This window comes from Chiloscyllium plagiosum, chromosome 26 (assembly GCF_004010195.1).
Source record: "Chiloscyllium plagiosum isolate BGI_BamShark_2017 chromosome 26, ASM401019v2, whole genome shotgun sequence".
NCBI classification, from domain to species: domain Eukaryota; kingdom Metazoa; phylum Chordata; class Chondrichthyes; order Orectolobiformes; family Hemiscylliidae; genus Chiloscyllium; species Chiloscyllium plagiosum.
In genome coordinates this window covers 3,647,784-3,662,941 of record NC_057735.1, presented here as the reverse complement: position 1 = coordinate 3,662,941, position 15,158 = coordinate 3,647,784, and the positions used below count along the sequence as shown (strand labels likewise).

At 43.9% G+C, this 15,158-nt stretch overlaps 1 protein-coding gene across 2 annotated transcripts in view; it reads left to right on the top strand.

Annotated features, from left to right (window-relative positions):
* The window catches only part of LOC122563033 (putative helicase MOV-10), an 88,568-nt gene that overhangs the window by 39,337 nt on the left and 34,073 nt on the right, over positions 1-15,158 (top strand). For both annotated transcript variants that reach the window (XM_043716360.1, XM_043716359.1), the window contains exons 9-10: positions 3,485-3,664; positions 5,036-5,183. In XM_043716360.1, the coding sequence (XP_043572295.1) occupies positions 3,485-3,664; positions 5,036-5,183 (328 nt within the window). The remainder of the gene's footprint in view (positions 1-3,484; positions 3,665-5,035; positions 5,184-15,158) is intronic.

Sequence of the window (15,158 nt, the reverse complement as noted above, 5' to 3'; positions counted from 1 at the left end):
CGGGGAATCTTTCTGTAGGAGCTCTGATGTTGGAGAAGACATTCTCTGTGTGTCCCACCCCCCCACCTCGGTTCAGGGCTAGCAATTATTCAGACTGTGATCTCCCGTTTATCTCCCCTCAAATCTGTGTTGCTATTGTGTTTCTGGTGTTCCTTTTGAGGCCAATTGAGTTCCTGATGTTTCAGAGTAGGTGTGAATGTTTAGATTTAAGTAGAATGTCTGGTATCTCTGTATGAATATTGATCAAAGTTGAATGTGTGTCTGGTATCTGCTGAGGCCCCAGTCTGTCTGGGTTGGGATAGTGTTAGGCCTAGTTGATTGCTCTTTTAGAGTAGAGGTGTGAATTGGTTTTTCCGGGTTGAACAATGGTTCCAAGCAGCTATCTTTGTGTCTGTCATTTTCCCAGAACCTGGCCCAGCTGCCTGCCTTGCTCTTTTATTTTTAACTGTTGTTTGAAAAGTCCAGGATTTTGCTCTGGTATTTCAGAATATGGGGATTTTTGCTCAATCCTCCGTAGGTAGTGGTTCTTGGTTTTTACACACAGAGGGTCTACACTCAGCGTGAATCAGCCACACAAAGGTGGCCATCAGGATGAGGACGGCCTTGGTTATGTTTCCACCCCCAACCTTTCCAGAGCTTTGTACATTGTGTCCCTGCAGATAACTGTCCATCTTAGACCATCTGATGAAGTGGAAGATGGCTCAGGTGACTGCCATGGTGCAGGTTTTGGGAATGGGCCAGATCTGTGCCACATACAACAACACAGAATACCTCCCCTCACACCCTGATGATTAGGTTTTTACCCACCGTGGAGAGAGAGAGAGAGAGAGAGAGAACAGTGCTTCTAAAAACCCAGTTTCTGCCTTACCTTCGTGATATGCTTCTTCTACGTTTTTGCGCATGCCCTGGCCCGTCTGAACGATACTCATAGCACTTCAGGTAGTCTGGCTTGACCGTGAAGGATTCATCAGCTCAATTTGCAAAGAGATATGGCCTCGATCTTGCACTGATTTATCTTGGCTCCTGAGACCATTTCAAGCTTGTTGCGGATGCCCGTGAGTCTGTGCACTAACAGTGGATCCAAGCAGAAAATGGCAATGTCATCCATGTCCAGGGAGGCTTTGACCTGCAGGCCTTCGCTGCCTGGAAAGACTCCCCTCTCAGGCTCACATCCTTCCTGATGGACTCAGCAAAGACTCAGCACACAAACAAGGCAAGAGAGCGTGGGCAGGCCTGCTTAACTCCAGGTCTGATCAGGAGGCTTTCTGATTCCCATCTGTTGATTAAGACTGCACTAATGAAGTCACAAAACTGGAAGGCATAGCGACATCAGAGTTGAAGTTTTGGGTCCAGTGATCCTTCCTCAGAACTGATGGTAGCTAGGAAAAGGATGGGTTTTATACAGACGATGGGTTCGGAGCAGGATTAAGGGTAAACACTAGGTGAAGATAAACCCCCAAGGAGAGAGGAACAGTTGGACACACAGAAATGGTTAAAAGTCAGTCTGGGGGAATGAATGGCTGACAAAAGGTAGTGTTTGGGAGTAGCCTGTAAGATAAGACCTGGAGTATGAAGGTGGGGGAAAGCATGAGGAAAGGTGCTCAAACCCTCTATTGATTCTGAAAGCTACAAGCTTCCCAAGCAGGAAATGAGATGCTGTTCTTCCAGCTTGCCCTGAGCTTTGCTGGAGCACGACAGCAAGAGACTGTGACAGACTGAGTGGTCTTCAGAATTTGTTTCTAAATCCTTGGGACCTGTGTTTGAATCCTGTCAGGGCAGATTGTGAAATTTGAATTCAATTAAAAACCTGGAAATAAGGTTCTAATACTGACCATGAAACTCTTGTGAATTGTCAGAAAAAACCCATCTGGTTCACTAATGTTTTTTTTATTAAGGAAGGAAATCTGTCATCCTTACCTGGTCTGTCCCACTTGTGACTCCAGACCACAGCAATGTGGTTGATTCTCAACTATCCTCTGGGCAATTAGGGATGGGTAACAAATGCTGGCCTGTGTTTGAATTTCTTTTTAAAAAAAATCTAGTTTGATGTTGTTTATAACTATTCCAGATTGTAAAACAATATCCAAAAGTAGGATATCTATCAACATTTAAAATGAAGTTTTCCTCTTGAGTCCCAAGCAAGGAGATCAGAGAAAATCATTTTTAGGGAAGTATTAAATCCTAATACTTTTGAAATTTCAATGACTGGTCTTATTTTTATATTATTCATATCCCCACTGTTTTGAAAATGTGGATGTTAACCCTGTGAATAGGTTCCTATCACTTTCATGTGATATGGTATCATTTTAACATTTATTCCTTAATCAACCAGTAAAGATTCCTTGGTGAGGTTGTGGGCTGTTTTATACTCTCGTGTGGATGTTCCTTTCATTTCTTCCTTCAGTTTTGAATTGAAAAAAAAATCCTTTTGTGGAAGGTTTTTTAAAGGTATTTCATTTCTCTGTCTGAGTGTTATTTAATCCTGGTATCCAATGGTAATCACAGGATAAGGATGTTTGTCATCTATTATCAGCTAAATACTTAGGTTTTATGTTCCAGTGTCTCTCCCTTGTTGACGTCTTATTTTCACACGTAGATGTAACATCATTTAGAGTCCTTCTATACCTTTTTGAGTGGTTGAAACTGATATTGATATACTGTACCTGATTTGAACATTATTCTATTGACTTAATTAATAGTATGTGTGAAGTATCCTTATCCCTTTCCAAGTATATTCTAATTTCAAAGTGGAGTGTTTTTGGCTTTTCCTGCTGATTGTGATAGTGTCTTTAGTGCTAAACTAGTTTTTTATGAAGCTTTATTTTTAAATGTGTTTAGTATCCATGTGTGCCGTGCATAATTAGTTATACTTGTTTTTCAATCCAAACTATATTTCTAACCAGATTTTCTCCTCCATGTCATGTAACATTTCCTTTGGTCCATGAATCCACAGATCCTGCAAGTCTGTCTCATTGGTGCATTTTATTTTGTTTCAGTTTCACAATATTGATCTTGCTGCCTTTTTGTTCGTTTTCGCTCTGGCTAGCCATTTGGATAGTCGGTATCTATGTCTCCTTATTGTGGCCTCTCGTAAATGTCAGTGTCTTTAGCCTGTGATATTGTGATCTTCCCTCCCTGTTTAGGGCTTCCTGCCTAGTCTGCCTATTGGGGAGTCACTGGATTAGGAGCAAAGATTTGGCCAAGTTATGTTTCTGAGTGAAGCCACTGTCATTTTTCTAAAGTAATTGAACTCCAGCAGGGATAGAATGTTAAGCCCTCCTAGTTCATCTATGTTATTCCCGCACTAAATACCACCTTTTAGTGCCTAACTGTGGGGATCTAAAAAGTAAAGAGTTTTGTTTTGTGAATGAATTCTCACTTGACAGCCCTCTCCCATTTTAAAGGGGTGCAGAAGAAATAGTAAAATGGTGAGCTGAAAGTACCTCTTCCTAACATTTTCAGCACCATTTCTATCTCTCTCCAGGCTTCTGAATGCTTTTATAAACAACATGAAATTTGATGTCACCTTTACATTTAACCGGCTACCATTGCAACTACAACACCGCGCCGCAAAATTAGCCAATGAGGACACCAGCCTGAAGGATGTGCTGTTTCCCACTTATTCTGATGGACAATGCATGCATCCTTTGGACAAGAGTCTGGCGTGAGTAGACCCGACTGGGGCCACTGACTCTGAGCCAGGGACTGGGGAGGGATGGGAGGTAGATAGGATTAGATTACCTACTGTATGGAAACAGGCCCAACGAGTCCACACTGACCCTCCAAAGAGTAACCCACCCAGACCCATTCCCATGTTTACCCCTGACTAATGCACCTAACACTACGGGCAATTTCACCTGACCTGCGCGTTTTTTGATTGTGGGAGGAAACCGGAGCATCTGGAGGAAACCCACGCAGACATGGGGAGAACGTGCAAACTCCACACAGACAGTTGCCCAAAGCAGGTTTTGAACCCGGGTCCCTGGCGCTGTGGGACAGAGTGCTAACCACTGAGCCACCGTGCCACCAGATGGCAGTCAGCAGAGCAAGCCCAAGCTTTCTCTTCGTTCATTATGGCCCACTTAGAATGAACGCCTCAAGTGAGAGGTTCTGATAATCTGGAATGTCTGTTGAACAGACCAGGACCCAATTTCTCTTTCTCTTCCAGAGAAGAGGAGACTGAAGGGTAACCTCATAGAAGCCATTAAGATTATGAAAGAAGTTGGTTGGGTGTTTGGAGAGAAATATGCCCACTTACCAGTGCGGACTAGAAATTGAAGAGTCACAAATTAATTGCGTGATTCAGGAGAAATGTCTTTTCCCAAACAGCGGTGAGATTAAAGAACTGGTTTCTACAGAGACTGGTTAAGGATGGTACGGTGACTCCATGGTTAGCACTGCTGCCTCATAGCGCTAGGTACCTGGCTTTGATTCCACCCTACGGCAACTATCTGTGTGGAGTTTGCACATTCTCCCTGTGTCTGCGTGGGTTTCCACCGGGTACTCTGGTTTCCTCCCACAGTCCAAAGATGTGCAGTTTAGGTGGATTGGCCATAAGAAATTATCCATCGTGTTCAGGGATGTGTAGGTTAGGTGCATTAGCCATGGCAATATAGAGTAACAGGGAAAGGTTAGGGAGATGGGTCTGGATTGGGTGCTATTTGGAGGTGGGCTTGTTGGGCTGAGTGGCCTGTTTCCACACTGAAAGGATTCCATTCTATATTCTATCCTAAAGTCAATAATTATATTTGCTTGACTGATTGTAGATAAACGCATGAGAGAAAAGAACAGAAATATACACTAATAAGATGGGAGAGCCTTAAAGGTGAAATTGTAGTATAAATAGTTGGGCTGAATGGCCTGCTCACATGAGAGAATTTGCCTCCCAGGAAATAACTTTGCTCTGAACCATTTTCTACTGTTTTGCTAAAAGCTGAAGATAGTTGAGTGACGGGATTATGGTTGAATTTAGCTCCTTTAGAAATCTGCATGTTGTACATGTTTATTTTGTTCCTGTTATTAATTTCTTTCAAAGATTTTATGATCGGTCCCTTGAGAATAATCCAGAACAGGCTGATGCTGTCCGTTACATTGTATCTGGGATCTCCAGGCCTGCTCCATATCTTGTGTTTGGTCCTCCAGGAACTGGGAAAACGGTTACTATCGTGGAAGCTATCAAACAGGTACAAGGCATCACCTCCAACATTGTGTTTCAGTTCTTTTACAATGTACTCCCTATAAATGGAGAAGGGTGGGTGGTGGATGGTGGTGAGTTCCTTTTCCCCAGCATTATTTTTTCCTTGACCACTCTCATTGTCCTCAGTGAAGGGCGCACGTGGCACCTTGTCCAGTATGTTTCTCATTTTCCATTCTTGCCCAGTTCCCCAGAATGAAAACAAATCAGTCTGATTCGTGAAACAGACTACCTGGCTTTGAGAGGTCCTCATCAAAGTCTGAACCTTGAGCCAAACGTCAGTCACGGTTTCCATCGCTCCTTGCTTTCCACTTGTATCGGTAGTTTGTCAACCAATCAGTTACTCAAATGTTATGTGAAAGCTCAGTGCTGGAAGGGTCAGGGAGATGCTGCCTGTGCTTCTTCCAGCACCACACTTTATCAACTGTGAAAAGCATTTGCTTTTGATGCCTTTTCATATTAGATTTTGATTCCACAGACATCCTGTATATCAATAAAATCGCATTTGAAAGGAGTGTAACAATCTTCATGTATTTACACATCTGGGGAAATAGAAATTTCAACAGCGTTCCCATTTTAAAATTTGACTGTCTTAGCTGAAACATTGTGCTGATTCACTCTTCATGTTCTCACTGATATTTTGATTCTTATCCCCGAAGAGCAGCCCTTCCTGATGAAGGGCTTTTGCCCGTAATGTAGATTTTCCTGCTCCTCAGATGCTGCCTGACCTGCTGTGCTTTTCCAGCACCACTCTGATCTTGACCATTCATTCACAAACATCCATTCAGACATTTGAGCCAGTTCAACAGCCTGTTGGCCTCAACTAGATTAGATTACATTACAGTGTAGAAACAGGCCCTTCGGCCCATCAAGTCCACACCGACCCGCCAAAGCATAACCCACCCATACCCCTAGTCTGTGCTGAAACTCCATTTCATTGCCTTTGTACCTGATGCTTGCAAAACTTAACAAATATCCATTAATTTTGGTTGTGAAATTTTCATTTGATCTTCAGCCTCAAACTTTTTTTTGGTGGGGAGCGTTCCAGATTCCACAACCTATTTTTGTCGAGAATAGCTTCCAACCTTGTTTGGCTCTAAGGTTGTGACTCCCTCTTCTGGAAGGTTCTCACCATTTGCACGATCGAATTTCAGAGGTGAGCTACGAGTGACTGTCCTTGACATCAAGGCAATATTTGACCAAGTGAGGCATCCAGGACAAAAACAAAGGTTGCTGGAAAAGCTCTGCAGGTCTGGCAGCATCTGTAAAGAGAAATCAAATTCCAGTGCCCATTCCTCAAGATAGATGGTTGCTTGGAAAATGTTAGTTTATATGCAGAAGACCGGTTTGAGGGAGGGGCTAAGGAGTAAATGATTGGTTTGGCTCTAACCCTCCCTGAGTCATGACCAGTTGGACAGACAAAGGAGTTGATAACAATTGGCTAGGAGGGTGAATATCTGTTAATGGAGACTTAATGGCTATGTGTGTGAGTGTGTGTGTATTTTTAAGGGGCTGGGACATGGGCAAGTTCAGGCCCTAAAATTATTGAACTCTATATTGAGTGCAGAGGGCTGCAGGGTCCCCAAGCAGAAAGTAAGGTTTTGTTCTTGCAGGAGAAAAGTGAGGTCTGCAGATGCTGGAGATCAAAGTTGAAACTTTATTGCTGGAACAGCACAGCAGGTCAGGCAGCATCCAGGGAACAGGAGATTCGACGTTTCGGGCACAGGCCCTTCTTCAGGCCCTGTTCTTGCAGTTTGGACTGAGCTTCACTGGAGCACAGCAGCAAGCCTGGGACAGAGGTGTTGGCCAGGGAACAGGGTGAGGTGTTCATTAGATTAGATTCCCTACAGTGTGGAAACAGGCCTTTTGGCCCAACAAGCCCACACCGACCCTCCGAAGAGCAACCCACCCAGACCCATTCCCCTACATTTACCCCTTCACCTAACACTACGGGCAATTTAACATGGTCAGTTCACCTAACCTGCACATCTTTGGATTGTGGGAGGAAACCGGAGCAAACCCACGCGGACACTGGGAGAATGTGCCTGAGGCGGGAATTGAACCCGGGTCTCTGGTGTAGTGAGGCAGCAGTGCTAACCACTGTGCCACCCACAAAAGAATGTAGGTGTTCTCCAAAGTGGTCACCCCGTTTCCTCCACACAACTCCCGTACTGGCACAGTCTGTTTCCAAATGAGCACAAGAACATAAGACACAGTTACAGGCAGAGGCCACTCAGCCTTCAATGAGGTTATGGCAGATCTGCTAATCAGTGATAGGCAACATGGTGTTGTATGGGGGAGATCATGCCTTATCAACTTAATAGAGTTCTTCGAGGAAGTGACCAAGTTGATAGATGAATGAAGGGCAGTTGATGTCATATACATGGACTTTAGTAAGGCGTTTGATAAGGTTCCCCATTGTAGACTAATGGAGAAAGTGCAGTCACATGGTGTGCAGGGTGTTCTAGCTAGGTGGATAAAGAACTGGCTGAGCAATAGGAGACAGAGTAGTAGTTGAAGGGAGTTTCTCGAAATGGAGAAAGGTGACCAGTAGTGTTCCACAGGGATCAGTGTTGGGGCCACTGTTGTTTGTGATATACATAAATGTATATCACAAGAGGGCATTGTTGGTCTGATCAGCAAGTTTGCAGATGACACGAAGATTGGTGGAGCAGCAGAAAGCATAGGGGACTGTCAGAATAAGGAGGATATAGATAGATTGGAGAGTTGGGCGGAAAAGTGGCAGATGGCTTCCAATCCAGACAAATGTAAGATGGTGCAAGTCTAATTCTAGAGCGAATTATACAATGAATGGAAGAGCCTTGGGAAAAGTTGATGAGCAGAGAGATCTGAGAGTTCAAATCCATTGTACCCTGAAGGTTATTGCACAGGTGGATGGAGTGGTCAAGAAGGCATATAGTATGCTTGCCTTCAGGGTAATAGACAGGATGGATAGAGACAAGCTTTTTCCTAGGGTGAAGAATTCAATAACGAGAGGTCATGCTTTCATGGTGAGAGGTGGAAAGTTTAAGGGGGATACACGCGGCAAGTACTTCACACAGTGGGTGGTGGGCGTTTGGAATGCGTTGCCAGCAGAAGTGGTAGAGGCAGGCACAGTAGATTCATTTAAGCTGCATTTGGACAGCGGCATGAATAGGTGGGGAGCAGAGGGATACAGATGCTTAGGAATTGACCGACCAGTTTAGACGGTACATTTGGATTGGCTCAGGCTTGGAGGGCCGACGGGCCTGTTCCTGGGCTGTAAATTTTCTTTGTTCTTTGTTCTAATCCTTAAAGCCACTTTGCTGCCTTATCTGTCTATCACAGCTTTGATTGTACTTAATGACCCAGCCTCCATTGCTTCTGTCTGTGGTAAAGAATTCCACAAATTCACCACCCTCGAGAAGCAATTCCTCCTTCTCTGTCTTGAATGGGCCACCGTTTAATCTCTGTTTTATGCTGTTTTGGTTTTTGGTTCTAGCTTCTCCTACAAGGTGAAGCAACCTCTCCACATCTCCCTAGTCAGGCCCCAAAGAGGACCAAGACCAATATCCAGGCTGCGCTGCTGAGTGACAAGGAACCCTTGCGCCTCCAAATGCAAGGCAATGACCAAGAGAATCTACCCATCGCCCCGTAATCCTCAGTGGTGCCCACCATGATCAATTTTTCTTGGGGCAAGAAGGTTTCCATTCACCAGAACTTAGTGGGCTAGCCATATTTATATTGTGGCTAATAAGAACAGGCCAGAAACTAGGAATTTTGATGAGAAACTCTCCTCCTTTCTCCCAGAGCTTGTCTACTATCTACTAAACACAAGTCATGAGTGTAAACCATAGAAGTAAAATGTTGAAAATTGGAGCAGAAGTAGGCCACTCGGCCCTTCAAGCCTGCATCACTATTTAGTTTGATCGTGGCTACTTTCTGCTATACCCTCTGATCCCTTTAGCCTGAAACTCTTCCCCTCACTTTGAAAAGGGTGATGGAACACTCCCGAGTTGTCCGCATGAGTGTGACTCCAACAACGCTCCAGAAGCTTTGCACCATTCAGGACAAAGCAACCCTCTTATTTGGAACTCAAACTAATACATTCAAAATTTACACTCTCCATCACTGAAGCTCAGTTGCATCATCAACCATCAACACGTGTATACTATTCACAAGATGCCCTGCAGAAATTAACCAAGGCTTCTTAGACAGCACCTTCCAAACATAACCACTCCCATCCAATAGGACAAGGGCAACAGATACGTTGGAACACTGCTACCTTCAAGTTCCCCTCCAGCCACTCACCATCCTGACTTGGAAGTATATTGCTGTTCCTTTGCTGTCACTGGGTCAAAATTCTGGATTTCTCTCCCTAATGGCATTATGGGTATACTTACAACACATGGACTGCAACAATGGCAGTTCAGCACCACATTCTCCAGGGCCAGTATGAATGGGCAATAAATGTTGGCCCAGCCATCAACATCTATGTTCTGTGAATGAATAAAAAGGAAACAAACCCTGGATCTTGCTTTGTAACAAGCACTGCGGATCTACCTGTACCCCAAGGCCTGCAGTTGTTTAAAGGGGTGGCTCATCACCAAATTTTAAGCAATTAGAGACCGGTGTTAAATACTAGCCCAGCCAGCAACTCCACCTCCTGAGAATGATAGAAAATTTATTCAGAGTTTCACACTGTAATATTTATCATCTCTCTCTTTCCCCCCCCCCCCCCATGGAGCAAATGGAACCTTATTTTAATACTTTGCCTGAGAGTTGACAGTGATGCTCCCTTGTGGTACTGCATAGGCAGTGTCAGCTCGGATTTGATGGGATTGTTTCTGGAGAGCTACCAGTGAGCCAGGTTCAAGTGGTTCCTCGCCAATCTATAATGACGCTTGAGTGTTTGCGTATCCCTCAGACAACTCCATGATCGGTATTTGGAATTCTATCTCCTACGACTGTTCAGTAACTAAATTACTCTCGATAAAGGAGGCCATTCAGCTCTGTGCCCTCTATGACCTACTGCCAATCTCCTGTCTTTTCCCCAATCCCCCATGCACCATTTCTATCCAAATAATCTTCCAATGCCCCAGTTGAACAACTCGGTTGAACCTGCCTGAGCCACATCGCCCTTGCTTCATTTGCACGTCATGTTTAACCTATGCCTACGCAGTTTTGTTCTAATTCCTTTCACAAATGGGAACAGCTTCACCCTATTTACTCTGTTCAGACTGCTCATGATTTTAAAACCTCTTTCAAATCTCCCCTCAAACCCTGGCCTCACCTCTCTAAGGGTAATAGTGCCAACCTCTTCAATCTTTCCTCAGCATTGAAGTTTCTCATTCCTGGAACCATTCTTGACTCCTTTTAATGTTGAAAACCAAAATAAGATTCAGCTCTCCTTTTTACAGCCGTTTCCTGATTTAGAAATGGAAAATAGGCTGCTTCGTATTTTGAAAAGTCAACAGCACTTCATTTTGTTAAAATATGATGGATGTTGCTGTGAGTAATTCCTTGACCCCACGTTGAAGGAACAGATCTAGGTTTTGTCACTCCCTATCCACCACCCCCTTATGGCTGGACCACTGCTGTTGGTTAATTGGAGCCTTTTATACAGCCCTGCATGAGGCCAGCACTGCAGTGTTTCAACCATGACCTACTTTGTGATGTCAGTCCCGCTTTGGGGGACAGAATTGGATTTTGTGTGTGTGTGTGTGTGCGCCCTGATCACCTCCATCCTCTCAGATTTTGTCAATTTCAGCATTGGTTCGGATATGTAACCCAGATAGCGCAAAATATTTTTAGAACATCATGTGATGGTGTGATATCTGTTCCGCCCCCCACCCCACACACACACACTCTTTTCACTCACTCAGCAATAGAGAAGGTGCAGCCTGAATATTAACAAGGTTGAAGCAGATATAGTGATCAGCAGACTGAACAGGATGTAGCTGGGTGCTATAGGGAACAGAGGCCTGAGAGAGGAAGTAGAATTTATGACTCATGGCCTGGTCTCACATTCTACCCTGAGTAAGTTTGACATCATCCAAACCTCTGGTGTCCTAACACACACCACATCCTATTTACCCAGCATTCTCCTGCTTGCTGAAGTATTTTGGATCCTAGTTATGCAATGCCATGATTTTAAAATTCTTGTCTTTGTTTTCAAATCCCATTACCCAGAAATGGTAAACAGTAAACATTTGGCATGTACTGGCCTTCTGTAATCCAGAATGGAGCTCCAGTATAACCAGAGCAATCATTTCAAAGGATGATAGTTTATCACTGGTCTGTCCCCTCTGGATATGGCCCAATCTCTCCCTGACTCTGTAATTGCCCCCAGCCTCCAAACCCTCGAAGCTCTCTGCTTTTTGTTTGTTCACTCATCAGACGTGGGAGGTGCTGGCTCAGTATTTATTACCTGTCCCTAGTTGCCCTTGAGAAAGTAATGGTGAGCTGCTGCCTAGGACCATCACGGCCCATGTTCGGCAGGTAGATCCACCAAACCGTTAGGGACGGAATTCCCCGATTCTGACCCAGTGGCAGTGAAGGAATGGCGATATATTTCCAAGTCAGGATGATGAGTGGCTTGGAGGGGAACTTGCAGAGGGTGGTGTTTAGATTAGATTCTCTACAGTGTGGAAATAAGCCATTTAGCCCAACAAGTCCATGCTGCCTCTCCGAAGAGTAACGCACCCAGGCCCATTTCTCTCTGACTACTGTGAATTCAGCATGGCCAATTCACCTAACCTGCACGTCTTTGGACTGTGGGAGGAAACCCAGGCAGACACTGGGAGGATGTGCAGTCACCCGAGGCTGGAATCAAACCCAGGCCCCGGCACTGTGAGGCAGCAGCACTAACCACTGAACCACCATTTTCCCATGCATCTCTGCCCTTGTCCTTTTGGATGGAAGTGGTCATGCCTTTGGAAGGTGCTATTCAAGGGGATTTGGTGAATTTATGCCATGCATTTTGCAGGTGGTACACAGTACTTGTACAGAGCGTTGGTGATTGCTTGAGTGCATGTTTGTGGATGTGATGCCACTCACAATGGACTGCTTTGTCCTGGTGGTTGTCAAGCTCTTGTGTTGTTGGAGCTACACCCATCCAGGCAAGTAGGAATATTCTAGAACATTCCTGACTTGTGCCCTATAGATGGTGAACAGACTTTGGGAAGTCAGGAGGTGAGTTATTTGCCACTGACTTGCTTTTGCAGCCATGGTGTTTACATGGTGAGTTCAGTTGAGTTTCTAGTCAATGGTAACATCAAGGATGTTGATAGTAGGGGATAGTAGGTTGATTGTAAGGGAATGTCAAGGTGGGGGGTTGTTAGATTATCTCTTATTCATGAAGGTCATAGCTTAGCATTTGTGACATGAATGTTACTTGCCACTTGTCAGCCCAATCCTGGACATTAGAAGAAAGTGAGGACTGCAGATGCTGGAGATCAGAATCAAACATTCTGTTGCTGGAAAAGCACAGCAGTCAGGCAGCATCCGACGAGCAGGAGACTCGATGTTTCGAGCATAACGCCTTCATCAGGAAAGAGCTCTTCATCCTGATGAAGGGTTTATGCTCAGTGTTAACTCTCCTGCTCCTCAGATGCTGCCTGACCCGGCTGTGCTTTTCCAGCGCCACGGTTTTTTTTTTCAATCCTGGATCTTGTCCAGATGCCACTGCATTTGAAGATGAACTGCTTCAGTGTCTGACAAGTCACATATAGTGCTGACCATTGTGCAATAATCAGCAAACATCCTTACTTCTGACCTTACAATGAGGGAAGATTATTAATGAAGCACAAAAGGGAGGTTTGTTTAACACCGTTGCTATGAAGTGCCCAGGGGTAGTTTGATTTGTTAAGGGTGTCATATAAATTATTGTCCTTAATTAATATAATATTTGAGAAACAAATAAACTTCTAGATATTAAAGAGTTGATTGGTACAGGTAAACATAAAATTACCCTTTATGCAGATGATGTTCTTCTATTCCTCAGTAACCCTTTGATGTCCATACCTAAAAATGTTAAATTTCTAATAAAAATATCTATAAAAAAAAAGAGTTGATTGACCAAAAGGACAAGGAATGGTGAACAGCCCCATTGGGCAGAATGGCTTACTCTTGCTCCTGTTTTCAGTATTTCTGTATTGAAGACATTTTGTAGAGTTGATCTAGAGAAGAGTTCTCCGCTTGTACACAACGTCAAAACTAGCAAGATTGAATCTCTTGCAGAGGGAAATGCGGGAGAGATTTGAATGGTGAGAATGGGGAGCATGCAGAAATGGGGAATGGTGGAGACAAATAGAATTGATACAATGAAGGAAAGCTACATCTCTGCACAGCAGGAGAAGAGAACAGAAAGATATACTGATTAGAGCGAGTTGTAATGGGCATGTAAGTACCAGCACAGGGCCAATTGGTCAAATGGTTTGCAGATCTTGTTACATCATTGAACCAACTTCTGTAAGTGTTGCAAGAACATGTCACAAGTAGAGTTAACCTTTGGAAATCTTGTGGTTTTATTTTCCTGTTTGTTGGGGAGAGGTTGAGGGTAATTTTGGAGGTCAGTCAGAAGGACAAAACTATCCATTTCCCTGAACTATTCAATTAAGGTATCTCCAGTTCCCAAGACAAGATCGTGTTTGAATTGAATCTTTTATTTTTTTAAATAAAGCAACCTATAAAATGCTTTAAGGACTATAAGAAAACTAATAAAAGACAGTGGACCATGCAGCCTGTTGTACCCAGTTCTCCAGGACAACTAGGGATAGATACTAAATGATGACTTAGCCAGTGAAACCCACGTCCCATGAATAAATAATTTTTATGTTTGTTCTTAAAAATCCTGATAGCAAGTTGGTAAAGGATATACCTGAGCCAGTCTTCACTCAAGCATTTTGTTTAGAGTGAAACATTTACAGGTGTATACCTCTCCCAGCTTCACTTTACTGCTGTGTCAGGACCTATCTCTTCACATGTGCTGAAGTAACTATCCCACCAATGGCCTCCACCTAGTTCAGTTGGTTATTCTTTCACAGGATGCAGGCATTGCTAACTGAGCCAGGATTGCCACTGCATCTTACGGCCTGTACAGGCAGATGGTTCATCAGTAAGGGAATTGAGGGTGAGGGAAAGGCAGGAAAGTGGAGTTGAGTCATTATCAGAACAGCTATGATCTTCTTGAATGGCTGAGCTGACTAGATGGGCTGAATGGCCTACTCCTGCTCTGTGTCTAAAGGTGATGTTGAGCCAGTGCTACTTTGAACTTTCAGAAAAATATCATTCTTCAAATGCTACAGAAAGGGAGGCAACAGAGGAGGGAGAGTGGCCTTTTTGATAAGGGATAGCTTACAGCTGTGCTGAGGGAGGATATTCCCAGAAATACATCAAGGGAAATTATTTGGGTGGAACTGAGAAATAAGAAAGGGATGATCACCTTCTTGGGATTGTATTATAGACCCCCTAATAGTCAGAGGGAAATTGAGAAACAAATTTGAAGGAGATCTCAGTGATCTGTAAGAATAATAGGGTGGTTATGGTAGGGGATTTTAACTTTCCAAACATCGACTGGGGCTGCCATAGTGTTAAATGTTGAGATGGAGAGGAATTTGTTAAGTGTGTACAAGACAATTTTCTGATTCAGTATGTGGGTGTACTTACTCGAGAAGGTGCAAAACTTGACCAACTCTTGGGAAATAAGGCAGGGCAGGTGACTGAGGTGTCAGTGGGGGAGCACTTTGGGGCCAGTGACCATAATTCTATTTAGTTTTAAAATAGTGATGGAAAAGGATAGACCAAATCTAAAAGTTGAAGTTCTAAATTGGAGAAAGGCCAATTTTGACGGTATTAGGCACAAACTTTCGAAAGCTGATTGGAGGCAGATGTTCACAGGTAAAGGGACTGCTGGAAAATGGGAAGCCTTCAGAAATGAGATAACAAGAATCCAGAGAAAGTATATTCCTGTCAGGGTGAAAGG